The sequence below is a fragment of the Macaca mulatta genome, chromosome X (assembly GCF_049350105.2).
Source record: "Macaca mulatta isolate MMU2019108-1 chromosome X, T2T-MMU8v2.0, whole genome shotgun sequence".
NCBI lineage: Eukaryota > Metazoa > Chordata > Mammalia > Primates > Cercopithecidae > Macaca > Macaca mulatta.
In genome coordinates, this window is record NC_133426.1 from 125138254 (window position 1) to 125155731 (window position 17478).

General features: G+C 38.1%; 1 protein-coding gene across 5 annotated transcripts in view; it reads left to right on the forward strand.

Moving 5' to 3' along the window:
• DOCK11 (dedicator of cytokinesis 11) overlaps positions 1-10697 on the forward strand; it is a 189595-nt gene extending 178898 nt beyond the window's left edge. For 3 of the 5 annotated variants that reach the window (XM_028842425.2, XM_015128074.3, XM_015128075.3), the window contains 7 exons: positions 236-349; positions 891-1037; positions 5063-5273; positions 5639-5829; positions 6275-6375; positions 7664-7802; positions 10235-10697. In XM_028842425.2, coding sequence (XP_028698258.1) covers positions 236-349; positions 891-1037; positions 5063-5273; positions 5639-5829; positions 6275-6375; positions 7664-7802; positions 10235-10354 — 1023 coding nt within the window. In that variant the 3' untranslated portion in view covers positions 10355-10697. Of the gene's footprint in view, positions 1-235; positions 350-890; positions 1038-5062; positions 5274-5638; positions 5830-6274; positions 6376-7663; positions 7815-10234 lie in introns of all 5 variants that reach the window. The other 2 variants (XM_077989509.1, XM_077989510.1) reach the window with 1 other exon arrangement.
• Positions 10698-17478: the final 6781 nt, after the last annotated feature.

Below are 17478 nucleotides of genomic sequence, written 5' to 3' on the forward strand. Positions count from 1 at the left end.
AAGAAATTTCTTTTAAAAAGAAATACAGTGTTATTTTACCATTTTAAGTTCTACCCTTAGACCTAAAGTTGTTGAGGACTGTCTAATTGTTACAAAGGGAGATGAGTAGGAATGACCCCACCAAGACCATTTTGAAAAGAATATACTGGTGCTTTTTATTCTTGTACATTCATCTTGAAGACATTTAGTAATTAAACAAAAAAACAAAGCTGATTTGTATATTTTTATTTTTCAGAAACTTACTCAAGTTTATAGAACTCTTCATGGAGCTTACACAAAAATTCTGGAAGTTATGCACACAAAAAAGAGACTTTTAGGCACTTTCTTCAGAGTTGCCTTTTATGGCCAAGTAAGTGTACTTGAGTTCATAACGTTTTCCTTTTTAAACATTCACCTTTGAATTACTAGTTTACTGTAGCAGCTAGGATTCTGTCCAGATAGAATGCCTATTACAACAGCAGAGAGCCTCTTTTGTATGTATAAAGTTCATTTTGGTTCTCATATCTAAATCCTTCAGGTCAGAATACGACAGAGAAGGTTTTGATTTCTGTCAGCTTCATTTTCTGTTAAGCTTTTTAAAGTACATATTAAATATATAGTAGTTAAAACTTTTAAATAAAAAACAGGTAAGTGTACAGGGAAGGAAAAAACCTAGTTTGGAAATCTTCCTCAGACCATATGTTTATATGATTATAAATTTGAAAATTATCAGGAATTTGAAAATTCTCATGTATTTGAAGTTCAAAGGGTAAATACATGCATGGGACTTTTAGTAATATTATTCAAAATGTGTTTCAAAGATATTATTACTAGTTATTTAATAGATTTTCTTTACATGTTGTGTTTGCTCATATTATTTATAAGTTATTATTTGTTTAACTTTATAATAGTCTTTTTTTGAAGAAGAAGATGGAAAGGAGTACATCTATAAAGAACCAAAGCTCACTGGCCTCTCAGAAATTTCCTTGAGACTTGTTAAACTTTATGGTGAAAAGTTTGGCACGGAGAATGTCAAAATAATTCAGGATTCAGACAAGGTAACACATACCCTGCATTTTGAAATCATTATTTGCTAGTTCCAGGCATTGTACATTGCTCCTGACTTTTTCCTTTTTTAACTGGTAGAGAAGCATGAAAATAGAGCTTTCCAGATAATAAAGAACAGGGGTTTTGGAGTCAGAGATAACAGGTTTCAAATCTCTACTCTCTGCCACGCACTAGCTGTGTGACCATGGGGAAGGTACTTAACTCTCTGTGCTTCATCGTTCTTAGTAATAAAGTGGAGATAATAGTAGTAGTATTTTCCTCATGAGGTTGTTGTATGGATTAGATGAGTTAATATACAGAAAGTATAATCACCTTCCTGGTACATAAAAAGCATTCGCTAATAATAACAAGCTAGCGTGCTCACTAAAGGGTTAGATATTATCGTAAATGCTATTGTACATCATGATTCTCCATTACATCATGATTAAAATCCTCTCGGAGCACACATTTTACTCTAAGATGTCCTTGGTTCAGTAATAGTGACTGTAGTTAACATTTGCAATGAAATAGGTTTAGGAGAGATCCTTGAGCCTTGCTCTAAAAGTTATCCATCCCTCTGGGCCCTGCCAAGGCTTAGTGAGAAGGCTTACATCATAGCAAGAGAGGCCCTTTCCTAAGAAATGCATAGTTCTCTATAGACAGGATTTGGGGGAAGCACTGTAGGAATGCCTAACTGTCCTTAGTTGCCTTGGGTATGCCCAGACTTAGAGCTGATTTTTAAGGGTAGGAAGGACATATAAAATTGAAGATTTGTATCCACAGCAATATTTACTGAGTGACTATGATATGCACAGTGCTATGCAGAACACTTAAAAGCTAGCAGGAAGCATCACCATCGTGAAAAAGCCCATGGCTATTGTAAAGACACTTCATTGTCTACCATGAAAATAATCTCTTCACTTTGTAGACTTACATATATCTCTTGGAGATGACTTTGTCTTAAACATAAACCTAAGACATTTAAAAATAGATTTGGTGGTAGTTTCAAACGTAATATATGGCAAACACTCTCTACTTCTTATCAGTTTCACTCTTTTGTGTTGTTTCATTGCATTGAAACAACAGAAGATTTTCTCCCCTTGCAGCCAGATAGTGTTAGACTTGTTCCCACAGTATTGATTACTGTATAAATGGAAAGGTAACGAAAAGTCAGACTTTCTGTGCAACATGCAGTTTTCTACCTTATTCTGCCTCTGAAAACTGGGCCAAAGAATGCTAGTGACAAACCACTATCAGGTGGCTGGACCCCGGATGTTTGTTATGTATCATGTTTTAGTAGTTCCCTATAGGCAACAGGCATAATAAGCAGTTCCTGCTTTTAAAATATATTTATTGTTTTCTCAATGTGCGAAAGTGAAAATTTAAAATACTCTTTTCCCTTGCCAAAGAACAAAATCTGCATAAGGGCAAAGGCAATTTGAAGAGGAGTTTGGCAATGTCTTCCAATATTTTAAATGTATGTGTCCTTGGACCCAGCAATTTCACATTTAACATTTTATCTTGTAGATGTACACATATAAATATATATGGTTAAAGTTGTTCACTGCCACAAAATTTATATAGCAAAAACCTGGAAGCAGTCTAAACGTTTGCTGAAGAAATGGTGGTCTTACCCGTATAATGGATATAACCACCTAGGCATTAAAAAGCACGAGAGATTTGTAAGTGTCCATATGAACCTATCAAGATACATATTTTTTTCTTTTCTTTTTCTTTTTTTTTTTTTTCGAGACAGGGTCTCGCTCTGTTGCCCAGGCTGGAGTGCATTGGTGCCATCTTGGCTCACTGCAACCTCTGCCTCCTGGGTTTAAGCAATTCTCCCGCCTCACCCTCCCTAATAGCTGGGATTACAGGCGCCCACCACCACGCCTGGCTAATTTTTGTATTTTTAGTAGAGATGGGGTTTCACCATGTTGGCCAGGATGGTCTCGAACTCCTAACCTCAAGTGATCCACCCGCCTCAGCCTCCCAAAGTTCTGGGATTACAGGCCTGAGCCACTATGCCTTGCCGCTTTTAATTTCTTTCGAGACAGGGTCTGGCTCTGTCGCCCAGGCTGGAGTGCTCTGGCAGGATCACAGCTCACCGCAGCCTTGACCTCCTGGGCTCAAGCGATCCTCCCACCTCAGCTTCTTGAGTAGCTGGGACTACAGGTGTGTACCACCACACCTGGCTAATTTTTGTTTCTTGTGATTTTTTTTTTTTTTTTTTTTTTGTAGCGATGGGGTCTCACTATGTTGCCTAGGCTGGTCTCAAACTCCTGGGTTCAAGCAATCCTCCTGTCTTAGCCTCCTGAATAGGTGGGAGTACGGGTGTGTTGCCACCATACCTCAGCTAACTTTTTTATGTTTCTTAGAGACAGGATCTTGCTATGTTGCCCAGGCTGGTCTCAATCTCCTGTGCTCAAGCAGTCCTCCTGTCTTGGCCTCCCAAGCCTTGGGACTACAGGCATGAACCACTGCACCTGGCCCCATGTAAATCTTTTAACTAAGCAATTTCTTTTCTAGGAATTTATACTAAGGAAAAAATCAGAAAAACAGAACTTTATTTACAATAGCAAAAAGTTGGAAAACAGCCTGTCTCCACTAATGAGAGAATGGTCCAATAAGTCACATTTATCCATATAGCCATTAAAAGTGACTATAGTACAAACTGTTGGCCAGACATGGTGGCTCATGCCTATAATCTCAACACTAGAAGGCTGAGGCAGGAGTATCACTTGAGCCCAAGAGTTCCAAGCTAGCCTCAGCAACACAGCCTCTACAAAAAAAAATTTAAAAATTAGCCAGGTGTGGTAGTGCATGTCTGTGGTCCCAGCTACATGGGAAACTGAAGTGGGAGGATCACTTGAGCCCAGGAGGCTGAGGCTGCAGTGAGACATGATCACACCACTGCACTTGAGCCTGGGCAACAGAGCAAGACTCCATCTCAAAATAAATAAATAAATAAGCTATGATACCTGTGTTTTTATTGAGGTGTAATTCACATAATGCACAATCAAAACAATGTTTAGTATGACCTCAATTTTCTGAATACATATACATAGAAGAAAGATTAGAAGGAAATATATAAAAATGTGAATAATGGTCATTGCTGGGTAGTAGGATTACAGTTGTTTTTTTTTTTTAATTTTATTTTTATTTATTTATTTTTTTTGAGACGGAGTCTCACCTTGTCACCCAGACTGGAGTGCGGTGGCGCAATCCCGGCTCACTGCAACCTCCGCCTCCCAAGCTCAAGTGATTCTCCTGCCTCAGCCTCCTGAGTAGCTAGGACTACAGGCGCATGCCACCCTGCCCAGCTAATTTTTGTGTTTTTAGTAGAGACGAGGTTTCACCGTGTTGGCCAGGCTGGTCTCAAACTCCTGACCTCAAGTGATCCGCCTGCCTCGGCCTCTTAAAATGCTGGGATTACAGGCATGAGCCACCGTGCCCGGCCAATTACAGTAATTTTTAATTTCTCCATATGTTTCTGTAGTCTCCAAATAGATTGCTGTAACTTCTTTATAATCAGAAGTAAGTGATTTTTAAAAAGAATGAAGACCCCCCCTTTACTGGAAACACAATTATAATGGCAATGTTCCTCACTTGGTCTCAAAGAAGTTAGTAGGTTACCTTATCTCCTTTTCCCTTCCATTGAATAGGATTTAAAAAAATAATAATAAACCGGCCGGGCGCGGTGGCTCAAGCCTGTAATCCCAGCACTTTGGGAGGCCGAGACGGGTGGATCACGAGGTCAGGAGATCGAGACCATCCTGGTGAACACAGTGAAACCCCGTCTCTACTAAAACTACAAAAAACTAGCCGGGCGAGGTGGCGGGCGCCTGTAGTCCCAGCTACTCGGGAGGCTGAGGCAGGAGAATGGCGTGAACCCGGGAGGCGGAGCTTGCAGTGAGCTGAGATCAGGCCACTGCACTCCAGCCTGGGCGACACAGTGAGACTCCGTCTCAAAAAAAAAAAATAATAATAATAATAATAATAAATTAAATTTTTTTTAAAAACCTTTCTTATTTTATAGGTAAATGCCAAAGAGCTTGATCCAAAATATGCTCATATACAAGTTACTTACGTGAAGCCTTACTTTGATGACAAAGAACTCACAGAAAGAAAGACCGAGTTTGAAAGAAATCATAATATCAGCAGATTTGTTTTCGAGGCCCCTTACACTTTATCAGGCAAAAAACAGGGCTGTATAGAAGAACAGTGCAAACGCCGTACAATCTTGACAAGTAAGTACAGTTTTACATGTTAACTTCTTATTTGTCTTGGTCTTTTTCAGTATACACGAGTAGCAGCTGGCCAGCTGGACCATATAACTGAAATTTTAATTATTATTTGTTCTGCTGTTCAGTTACAAGTTAGCACAAGCACGTCCATGTGATAAACCATCATTTTTCCATATGTCATCTATGATTGCCCAGAGGTGTCTCATAAAGAGAATTTCTCTCTGAATCCTGAAGTACTATATGGGACCCTCAGTCATCTTCTAGATAAAGCATGGGGAGAGTTAAGCACAATAGAGTTTTTTCTTTAATTTGGCTATTTGAACAAATGATTTTCTAAGGACAGTAAATCAATCTTAACATTTTAATAGCTTCAAACTCGTTTCCCTACGTGAAGAAGAGGATTCCTATTAACTGTGAACAGCAGATTAATTTAAAACCAATTGATGTTGCCACTGATGAAATAAAAGACAAAACTGCAGAGCTGCAAAAGCTTTGCTCCTCTGCTGACGTGGACATGATTCAGCTCCAACTTAAATTGCAAGGCTGTGTTTCTGTGCAGGTACGCTGGTCGTCCAACATGTGTTAAATGTTTCTTGATGTTTCTTTTGCTTTTATAAGGGCACAGAGCAAGCATTAATTGTAATTGTGTGTTGGGCACTAACTGAGTGGAAAAACCTGTGCATTATTTTTTATTCACTTAATGAAGATATTACATTGAATTTTTATAAGTTTTGTGTTATGTCAGAGGACTTTAACATAAGTCTGATGACTGTAGCGAAGCCCTGTATGTACATATCAGAAATCACTCACTTACTAGAGTATCATCTTTGTAGATTATTTTCTTTAGTTAATGGTTTTTCGAAATAAACTTGTAATAAGCATATATTTCTCAGATATGGATTTCTTGTATATTTTTGGATTTTTAATAAAAAAAGAGAAATGCCAAAACTTCTTTGATTATTGCATTCTGGAAACACTCTAATTTTTCTTCTATTGTAATGTAGGTCAATGCTGGTCCATTAGCATATGCAAGAGCTTTCTTAAATGACAGCCAAGCTAGCAAGTATCCACCTAAGAAAGTGAGTGAGTTGAAAGACATGTTTAGGTAAGTGGTTTATAGTTTTCAGGTTAGACCCGTATTCTTTTTCTCTATTTTCTTCTTTTAAAAAACAGCAAAGTATTGACCAAATGATACCCCTCCAAAAAGGGATATTCTCTGTGGTCTTTTACAATGTCTAAGTGACCTCCTAAGGGCACTTTAAGTAATGAGAAAATGTGTGATCTGTTTCATCCTGCAGGACATTAACAATACCCTAGTGACCCAAGAGATTAAATCTTCCAGTTTACTATATTGCTTTGGATATTTTAAGTGACACAAACACAAGCCTATGTTCCTTATGTGCTTTCCTTCTTCACCCAGTTGACCTCCTGTTACAGCATTTCAGACCATTTGGGGTAGGAATAGAAGTGGGGCAGGAAAGATTGCATATGCTCACTCCAATCCCCTGTCCTTACTTCCACTTGGACACTGCCAAACTAGGGCATGCAATATCTTGTCTTCAGTGAGCAGCTCTGTAAGCTAAGGCATGTATGAATGCTCTTACATTAGAGAAATATCTTTAATATATAAAAGTTTTCATTCAGAAGAAGAGAAACAGTTGAGTAATATGGACTAAGGAGAAAGATGATAACCTATCCACTCATTTGCTCCCGACTTATTTTGTTTACTTTTCCTGTCTGTGTTTTATCAGCTGTTCCAGGGTGCAGAGTAACTAGTAGTCATTCATTCACCAGTATTTATTAATGCCTGGCACATGCAAAAGACTATTAGTTGCTATGACAGGGATATAAAACAAATGGACAGTGAAGTACTTTGTCCCCTAAGACCTACACTCTAATTGTGGACATTAAACATAAACACATGAAATAATGGAAAAATACTTTTATGATAGGTCATCAACTCTCTGTTCTCCTTAGCAGCCCAGGGAAGATCCTTCATACCTGTACCACCCAGCACTGTACTAGCCACATAGTAAGCTCAAAATAAATTCTTTTTGAATGAATGACTCATTATCTACAGGTGCAAATTAATGTCAGCACAACTTTAGCTGATAGAATGCCAAGTAAATGATTGAGCAAGTAGGCTTTCCAGAGGGTATGTGTTTTGAGCCAAGTCTTGAAGGAGATAAGAAACAAAACCATAAGGCAAAGGTGGAAAGGAAAGAAGGCATTTCAGATTTAGGAAGAGACATTAATAAATGCATGGTGAGAAAAGAGAGGATTCTGATCTTCTTTCTAGGCAAGCCATGGCTAAACTGAGTTACCAAGTGGATTGTCAGTGAGACTTCCTAAGAATAAATAACAAAACCTTTATCTTTGATATTCATCCATAGGAAATTTATACAAGCATGCAGCATTGCACTTGAACTAAATGAGCGGCTAATTAAAGAAGATCAAGTTGAGTACCATGAAGGGCTAAAGTCAAATTTCAGAGACATGGTAAAAGAATTATCTGACATTATCCATGAGCAGGCAAGTATTAGGGTGACTGAAACTGAAAACATGATCTGCGGGTCCCGAAATTGTTGCTTAGCAAAATATAATGGTTCAAAATGCATAACCTTAAAGTCTATATTTTAAATTTTTTCCATATTATCTTTAATCATTTAAGTGATACAATACAAATAAAATTTGCAGCAATTATCTGAAGTGGTTAGTGATGCGATTATCAGTAAGAAACCATTTTGTTTTTTGTGCTCCAGTGTCATTAGAAGCGAGAGGTTGAACTGAGGTATACCATTATCAAATAGACTACATAGTTTGTTTTTAGAAACTATCTAGTTGATGAGTTTCTATTCCTCATAATGCACAGAAAAAGCAGCAAAAATTCCTCCTTCACAAAAGATGTAAGACAATTGCACATGCTATTTTAAGTGAATATCTACTAGATTACAGTTATTTCATTTGCATGCAGCTTCATGACCTAGTGTTGAACTCTAAATTATTCAAATTGAAAACAAATTATTCAGTTTACTGTTATTACTGTGATCAAGATATTCTGAGTGGCCATTTTATAAAATTTTGTTTTCCTTTTGAAGCATGGATTTTTCAAATCCCACTTGTCTGTATCAGTTATTCCTATAAAACATGGCTATTTCTCTTAGATATAGAGACCAATAATTTAGATTCTTAATATTATGTATTGATAGCTAACCAAGAAAACTCTTAGTTTCTATTGGCTTATATTTATGCAAGCCATCCTGTCATTATGAACCATACTTGGGTGTGCCTTACTTTTGGCAAATGTTGACTTTATAGTGAATTGAGTTTCATATAAGAGAGAGCCACTTTGTAGTCATACACTTTGAGGCATATATTAATACTGAAAAATAAGACAAGTGTTAATGTGTACTGAAATTTGAAATATTCTCTTGAGCTCCATAAACGATTACTTGACAAAAAGTCATGGCTGGATATTTCTTGTCCCCTTTCAATGTAATCTGTTACAGAATACCAGAGTATATAGTCCTTTCAAAAAATTCAATCTTTTGATTTTTTTTTTTTTTTCTTTTTTTGAGACAGAGTCTCACTCTGTCGCCCAGGCTGGAGTGCAGTGGCGCAATGTCAGCTCACTGCAACCTCCGCCTCCTGGATTCAAGTGATTCTTCTGCCTCAGCCTTCCGAGTAGCTGGGACTACAGACACGTGCCACCACACCTGGCTAATATTTTGTATTTTTAGTAGAGATTAGGTTTCACCATGTTAGCCAGGATGGTCTCGATCTCCTGACCTCGTGATCCACCTGCCTCAGCCTCCAAAAGTGGTGGGATTACAGGCGTGAGCCACTGCACCTGGCTGCTTTTGATTTTTAAAAGGATTTATATTGTCATAAAGCTATAAATTGCAGTTTTCTTAGATAGAGTTGGGGGTGGTCATTGTAGCATCTGTTGAGTATGTTTCGTAATTTCTTAGCAATAAGTACCCTCCTTGCCTGTCACATCTGACCAGCATAGATAATCAATTATTCATCTCTTAATATTCTAGTATGCTTTCAGATTAGTGTCACAAGTTAATATTTTTGTAAGAGGAAATTTCTCTATTATAAATTTTATTTAAGCCTTATGATTTGTAGCAACACAAATGATATGTCTCAATACTGCCACTATAGATCAGTCTGTGGGCTTAATACTGAAGTTTCACAACTAACTTGAGAACCAAGTATTGAAAGCTTGAGACCTAAGTTAGGACTTTATGGTAAAGAGACTGGATATAATGTATTTACTGTTTTTTACCTCAATCTACTTTAAGTACAAGATTTCTGTTGCCTTTTCTTTGGATTACACAAAATGGATCATTTAAAAAATATTTAAACTAATATGAATATCTATGTTTATATACTTATTGGAATACAATCTTTAAATTTTATATTTATAAAGTTCTTCCTTTCCAAGAAAAATCTTCTATATCAATTAGCTTATACAATTATAGTGTGTCTTTAGAAATGTGCACTTCAGACTTTTATCTTCATTTGCTATTATTTTCAAGTCTCCAGGGAAGGAACATGGGTATCTGCATGTTTCAAAAGTCCCATAGATGATTCTGAGAACCACTGTGTTAGATCATTCATAAACTCATATCAGAGTCTACCGTTTAGAGCTCTTGTTATAACCATCCGTTAAACAATATTTTAAAGATTGTGTTACCTCGCTTTTTGTTGAATTTTGCATTTTACAGTCTTTGTTTTTCTTAATGAGTAACTAGGTATTTTCTGCTTTTTTGATATGCTGCCTTTGTAATACAGCTGTGAAGACTTAAGTCGGTAATGTTATTCTTTGCTCCCTCTGCTTTCTGTCTTTTTAAATAACTAAGTGTCAGTGATAAATTGAAATATGCCTGCAATTTCATATACACATTCTTTTTTTGGCAATGGCTTCATGATAACCATGCTGATTTCTTTTGTTTTAGATATTACAAGAAGACACGATGCATTCTCCCTGGATGAGCAACACATTACATGTATTTTGTGCAATTAGTGGTACATCGAGTGACCGAGGTTATGGTTCCCCAAGATACGCTGAAGTGTGAGGAAATGCAGATGTACGTGACAATGAGACTGACCTTTCTCAGGAATATTTGGAGCTGTGCAAATGTTAAAATTTAAAGATTTGATATACATGGAGTGTTTCTTCTTGACACCAAAATTTTCATGTGTTCCAACAGGGTGCTTACGTATTTGTAAATAAGCAACTTGAAAGTGCCTGGAAAATTGCACCACTGTGCTTGGTTTGTACTTTTTTAGGTAAATCTATATGCTGAAAAGTAGAGCTCAAAAACAGTAGTTCAATTTGCTTAATTATTGCTTAAAATAATAATGGTACTATGTAAAATTGTATAATGGAATACAATAAAAGGTAAAACTTATTTGTAATTAGAAGTGAAAGAAATAATACTTTGAACTTAGCATTTTTCTTGACAAGAAGCTCAATTCATTATCATAGTAATCTTTGGTAGGAGGAGAAGAAAATTGGTAACATTTCCATAATACATGGACATTTAAAATTGGGGAGATCATTTGAATCCTTGCCAATTAGTAGTCAAGGCTGGGCTAAAGGAACTAAAAGCATTATTTAACAGGAAAATTTCAAAAGGAAAGGATATACTTATAAATATACCAAGCTTAGGCTGGGCGCGGTGGCTCACACCTGTAATCCCAACACTTTGGGAGGCTGAGGCAGGATCATGAGGTCAGGAGTTCAAGACGAGCCTGACCAACATGGTGAAACCCCTTCTCTACTAAAAATACAAACATTCGCCGGGCATGGTGTTGCATGCCTGTAATCCCAGTTACTGAGGAGGCTGAGGCAGGAGAGTCTCGTGAACCCAGGAGGTGGAGGTTGCAGTGAGCCGAGATCACGCCACTGCACTCCAGTCTGGGCAACAGAGTGAGACTCCATATATATAACATACATATAATAGTAAGCTTGAGATAACATATATATATGTTATGATCTGATGATGCCAGGTAATCTTGTAGGTCTCCCTTCTACATACAAGACATGCAAGGGATTTATATAGGGCAAGCAGCATTTGTTGCCAAAGCTTTATCATCTGGGGCCATCTACAAAGCTAAACAAAACATTCCTGAGATTACAGTCAGTACATACCACAGAACTTCAGAGCTTTGACAGCAGTCTGAGGTAGGAATTTGTAATGATTATTTTCTTCAGTTATAAAATTAATAAACATTTTGATTAGAACTTAATGGTCGCAGCATGTCTTGGGTCAATGTACAAAACCACCACAGATTTGGCATAGTAGCTTGGGATTATATTTCTATCTATGAAGAAATCTCAGATTGCCTAAATAATTCAGGAGAAACCAAGATGTGAATGACGTTTTTAGCTTGAAGAATTCATATAATTTTGGCTGCCTTCTATGGGAACTTCAGATTCTAGACTTTTTTTTTTTTTTGAGATGGAGTCTCGCTGCAATGCCCAGGCTGGAATGCAGTGGCGTGATCTCAGCTCACTGCAACCTCCACTTCCCAGGTTCAAGCGATTCTCCTGCCTCTGCCTCCCAAGTAGCTGGGACTACAGGTGTGCACCAGCACGCCTGGCTAACTTTTATATTTTTAGTAGAGATGGTGTTTCACCATGTTGGCCAGGCTGGTCTCGTACTCCTGACCTCAAATGATCTGCCTGCCTCGGCCTCCCAAAGTGCTGGGTTTACAGGCATGAGCCACCATGCCCGGCTTACACTTATTTTCCTTATGTGGTTTAGCCTATTTTACAGATGAAAAAAACAGTCACTGAAATATAAATGGATTCCACGGGGCCTTGGCTTTTTGAGCACTTTTTGATCAAGTAAATCCTAGAGGTTATGCTCCTGGCCTGGCCATTTTTCTTTTTACTTTTTTGGGGGGACCATTTTTTCTTTCTTTCTTTCTTTTTTTTTTTTTTTTGAGATGGAGTCTCGCTGCAATGCCCAGGCTGCTGGAATGCAATGGCGTGATCTCGGCTCACTGCAACCTCCACCTCCCGGGTTCAAGCGATTCTCCTGCCTCAGTCTCCTGAGTAGCTGGGATTACAGGTATGTGCCACCACCCCGGCTAATTTTTGTATTTTTAGTAGAGACAGGCTTTCACCATGCTGGTCAGGCTGATCTCGAACTCCTGACCTTGTGATCCGCCCGCCTCAGCCTTCAAAAGTGCTGGGATTACAGGTGTGAGCCACCACGTCCAGCCCATTTTTTCTTTATATGTCATTTTTAAGCTTTCAGGAGAGCATGAACTTATTTATTAAAAGTTAATTTTGTATTTTAATAGGGGACTCACAAGTATTTCTGAGGCAGTTTATAATTCCTTAATATCTTAGAGTAACCTGTAGAGTTAGTTTCACCTTTAAAGTGATTGTATTTGGTATGTATGTGTGAGGAATTATCACCTCTAGTAAATGCTGCAATCTGAGAGTTTGGCATCTTGAGGAGACTCCAGCACCCTTCTGTCTGTAACTAGTCCCTGTCACAGCCCCCAGCACAGCAATATGCACTGTGGGTAGATTTTTTAATGTAATAAATGGCCCCTATTCCTAAGGATCTTGCAGTCTAGTTGAGAAAGCAAGATACACAAAATTAAATAGTACAAGAATTAACAATGTAAGACAGGAAAAGTCATATATGAGTATTGCCAAATGAATGACAGCATTCATAACTCAATCACATTCAAAGAAGGAGAGATCACTGTGAATTGTAAATGTTCAGGGAAGGTTTAGTGAAGAAAAGTTAAGCTTTGAACAGGCTTCCAAAGAGGGAGAGGGGAATTCTAGGCAGGAGGAACACCATAAGCAAAGGTGCAAAAAGAATTTGTGGAGGTTCAGGGGATGGTAAGGAGACCAGTTTTGTCCAAGAGGTGGTAGATGATAAATCTAGAAAATACAGGCTGTGCGTGGTAGCTCATGCCTGTAATCCCAGCACTTTGGGAGGCTGAGACAGGCAGATCACTTGAGCCCAGGAGTTCAAGACCAGCTTGGCCAACATGGTAAAACACCATCTCTACTAACAATACAAAAAAAAAAAAGTTAGCTAGGCATAGTGGTACACACCTGTAATCCCAGCTACTTGGGAGGTTGAGGCACAAGAATCACTTGAACCCGGGAGGCAAAGGTTGCAGTGAGCCTAGATCATGCCATTGCATTCCAGCCTGGGCAGCAGAGCGAGATTCTGTCAACAACAACAACAACAAAAAAAAAAAAGAAGAAAGAGAGAGAGAGAGAAGAAAGAGAGGGAGGGAAGGGAAGGGAAGAGAGAAAGGAAGAAAGGAAGGAAAGAGGGAAGGGAAGGAAGGAAGAAAGGAAAATACATTTGGACGGAGATTTTGGAAGGTGTTGAATACCAGGCTAATGGTATTTGGAGTTTACTCAATAGGCATGGGAGAGCTAGCCAAGGTTTTTAAACAGATTACTTAATTAAATGTTATTTTTGGAAATGTAATCTTTTATATTGCTGCCAGATGTATTTGAGGTAGAGAGAGATGGAAATTAGGAAACCAGTTACATAGATATTGCAATGAACTAAATTCAATAAACCTCTAGATGTGAGGGATATGGCAAGAATGGAGAAGAAAGGACGAGTCCCAGAGACATTATGTGGAAGGACTAGATAAGACTCGTTGGATGGCCAAGGGGGGGGGAAAAAAAAAAAGAAATGTGAAAGATAATTTTGTGTCCTGTGACCAGTGAGTTTGCCGTGTCATGGCACAAGTTCACTAGATTTATTTTTCCAACTTTCAGACTAAAGGTAGCAAGCTGTAGAGAACAGGGTGGGCTCAAATAGAGAAAGCTAGGTAAATCTGTTTTTTAAACACTACATGTATTAGACATTAAAGTGTATATAGTTTAATTATTTCTTGAAGTGATTTGTCCTCTACAAATTAATTCACACCAAAGAATACATTTCTGCTATACTGATTGTTTTGCAGTTAAGCTTGAGTCCAATTTCCCCTGGAAGTTGTTGTTTTGATAGGCTTTGAACATACTGTGAAATGTGATTAAGTCACCCTTGGTAGTGTTAGTTTATCACTATGGTGAAAAACCATAGAGAAAATAAGAAATTCCATGTAAATTTTCCTAGTAACCAGTTGTCACCTATGGCATCATGTATATAGATGGGATTGTTATTGTTACTGTATTTATATGATTTGGCTGCCTATCAAAATATTACATATTTTCAAAAGTGAAACAGAAAGCATCAGTGGTAGTAATGTCCTTGGAACCTTGACCAACAACACATCATCCTAGAACTAGAGATGATTCTAATTTAGTTTCTTACTAGAGACCGGGCGCAGTGGCTCACGCCTGTAATCCCAGCCTTTGGTAGGCTGAGGCGGGTGGATCACGAGGTCAGGAGATCGAGACCATCCTGGCTAACACGGTGAAACACCATCTCTACTAAAAATACAAAAAATTAGCCGGGCATGGTGGCAAGCACCTGTAGTCCCAGCCACCCAGGAAGCTGAGGCAGGAGAATGGCGTGAACCTTGGAGGCAGAGCTTGTGGTGAGCAGAGATCGCGCCACTGCACTCCAGCCTGGGCAACAGAGCAAGGCTCCATCAGAGACAGAGAGAGAGAGAGAGAGAGAGAGAGAGAGAGAGAGAGAGAGAGAGAAACAGAAACTAGATAGGTCATCATAATAAGAACCCACATTTAAAGAAAACACACATTTTGTATCTTTTTTTCTTCTAACTTTTAAGTTCAGGGGGTACATGTGCAGGTTTGTTACATGAGTAAATTACGTGTCACTCAAACCTAAGCTTTTTATTATAAATGTTAGCTTTCTCTGAGATGAAGAACCTGAGTGATGTAATAGATTAATAGGAATTTCCAAACTATTCAAAACATTAATAATTAGACATATGTCACGGGCTTCTGATCTGCAAAATGTTGGGCTACCTTTAGTCTCAGTCTTGTTCTAACAGTACACTAGTTCAGCTATCAAAAGACAAGGAGAGGAAAAGAGTAAAAGTTGGTTGTGGATGGACAGCGGGTTTGTGTAACAAAGCTATACCCCTATCCTGGGAGTTGGTGAGTAAGAGTGCTTTATTTATCTGTTTTTTTCTAGTCCCTAAGCACTTAATGGTCACTCTCTAAAAAAAGTGTATCTATGTTTGTTCATCTCCTAATTGGAGTCGTGGCTAAGTTCTTTAAAGATTTTGCCTCTGTGCATGGCATTTTAAAACTTTTCCAATTTTTTTTTTTGCTTTGTTTTTCCTTTTTATTGAGATATAATTCACGTACCATAAAATTTACTCATTGAAAGTATACAATTCAGTGTTTTTAAAAATTACATCCACAGAGTTGTGCAAGTATCACTACAATTTAAAACATTTTTATCACCTGAAAGAGACCCCATACTCATTAGCAGTCACTCCTACCAGTCATCTTCCAACCCCTGGCAACCACTAATCTACTTTTTGTCCCTATAAGGTTTACCTGTTCTGGACATTTCATATAAATGCAGTCATACAATATATGGCCTTTTGTATCCAGTTTATTTGACATAGCGTATTTCCAAAGTTCATCCATGTTATAGCATGTATCAGTACTTCATTCCTTTTTATGGTTAAATGATAATCCATTATATAGATACACCATATTTTATCTTCTCATAAGTTGATGGACATGTGGGTTATTTCCATTTTTTGGCTACTGTGAATAATGTTGCTGTAAACACTCACATTCAAGTTTTTGTGTGGACATGTTTTTAGTTCTCTTGGGCATGTACATAGAAGTGAAGTGACTGGTTCATATGGTAACTCCATGTTCAACCTTTTGAAGAATTGCCAGACTGATTTCCACAGCAACTGCACCACTTTATATTATCACTAGCAGTGTATGAGGGTCCCAGTTTCTCAATATTCTTGACAACACTTGTTATTATCTGCCTCTTTGATTATCGCCATCCTAGCAAGTGTGTAGTATCTCATTTTGGTTTTCATTTGAATTTCCCTGATGTCTAATGATGTTGAGAATTACTTGATGTGGTTACTGGCCATTTTTGTATCTTCTTCAAAGAAATAATCTTTTTTTAAGTCCTTAGACCATTTACTTTTTTGAGACAGGGTCTTGCTTCGTTGCCCAGGCTGGAGTGCAGTGGTGCGATCTCAACTCACTGCAACCTCCCCATCCCGGGCTCAAGCGATCCTCCCTTTTCAGCTTCCCAAGTAGCTGGGACTACAGATGCACACCACTATGCCTGGCTAATTTCTGTATTTTTTGTAGAATTGGGGTTTCGCCATGTTTCCCAGGCTGGTCTCGAATTCCTGGCCTCAAGCAATCCACCCACCTTGGCTTCCCAAAGTGCTGGGATTACAGGCATAAGTCACCGTTCCTGGCCCCTTAGCCCGTTTTAAAATCAGGTTGCTTTATTATTATTACTATTATTGTTGAGTTGCAGGGTTCTTTATTCTAGATGCAAGTATATGATTTAAATATATTTCTCCTGTTCTGTGTGTTGCCTTTTCACTTTCATGATGGTATTCTTTGAAGCACTCAAGTTTTTTAAAATTTTGATGCAGTCCAATTTATATCTATATTTTCTTTTGTTGCCTGTGCTTTGGCATTGTATCTAAGAAGACCTTGCATAATCCAATTTCACAGAAATGTACACCTATGTTTTCTCTTAAGAGGTTTATAATTTTAACTCTTACTTTTAGGTCTTTGGTCCATTTTGAGCTAATTTTGTATATGGTGTGAAGTAGGGATTCAGATTCATTCTTTTGCATGCGGATAACCAGTTTTCCCTGCACCATTTGTTGGAAAGAATATCTTTCCCCCATCAAATTGCCTTGGCACCCTTATAAAAAATCAATTGACCAAAAATGTGTGGGTTTATTCTGGACTCTTAGTTCTATTCTATTGACCTCGTATATCTGTCCTTATGCTAGTGCCACAAAGTCTTAATTACTGTAGCTTTGTAGTAAGATTTTGAAATTGGGAAGTGTGAGTCCTCCAACTTTATTCTTTTTCAAGATTGTTTTGTATATTCAAGGCCCCTCACATTTCCATTTTTATTTTATTTTATCTTATTTTTTTGAGACGGAGTCTCACTCTGTCCCCCAGGCTGGAATGCAGTTGCACAATCTCGGGTCACTGCAACCTCCACCTCCTGGGTTCAAGTGATTCTCCTGCCTCAGCCTCCTGAGTAGCTGGGATTAC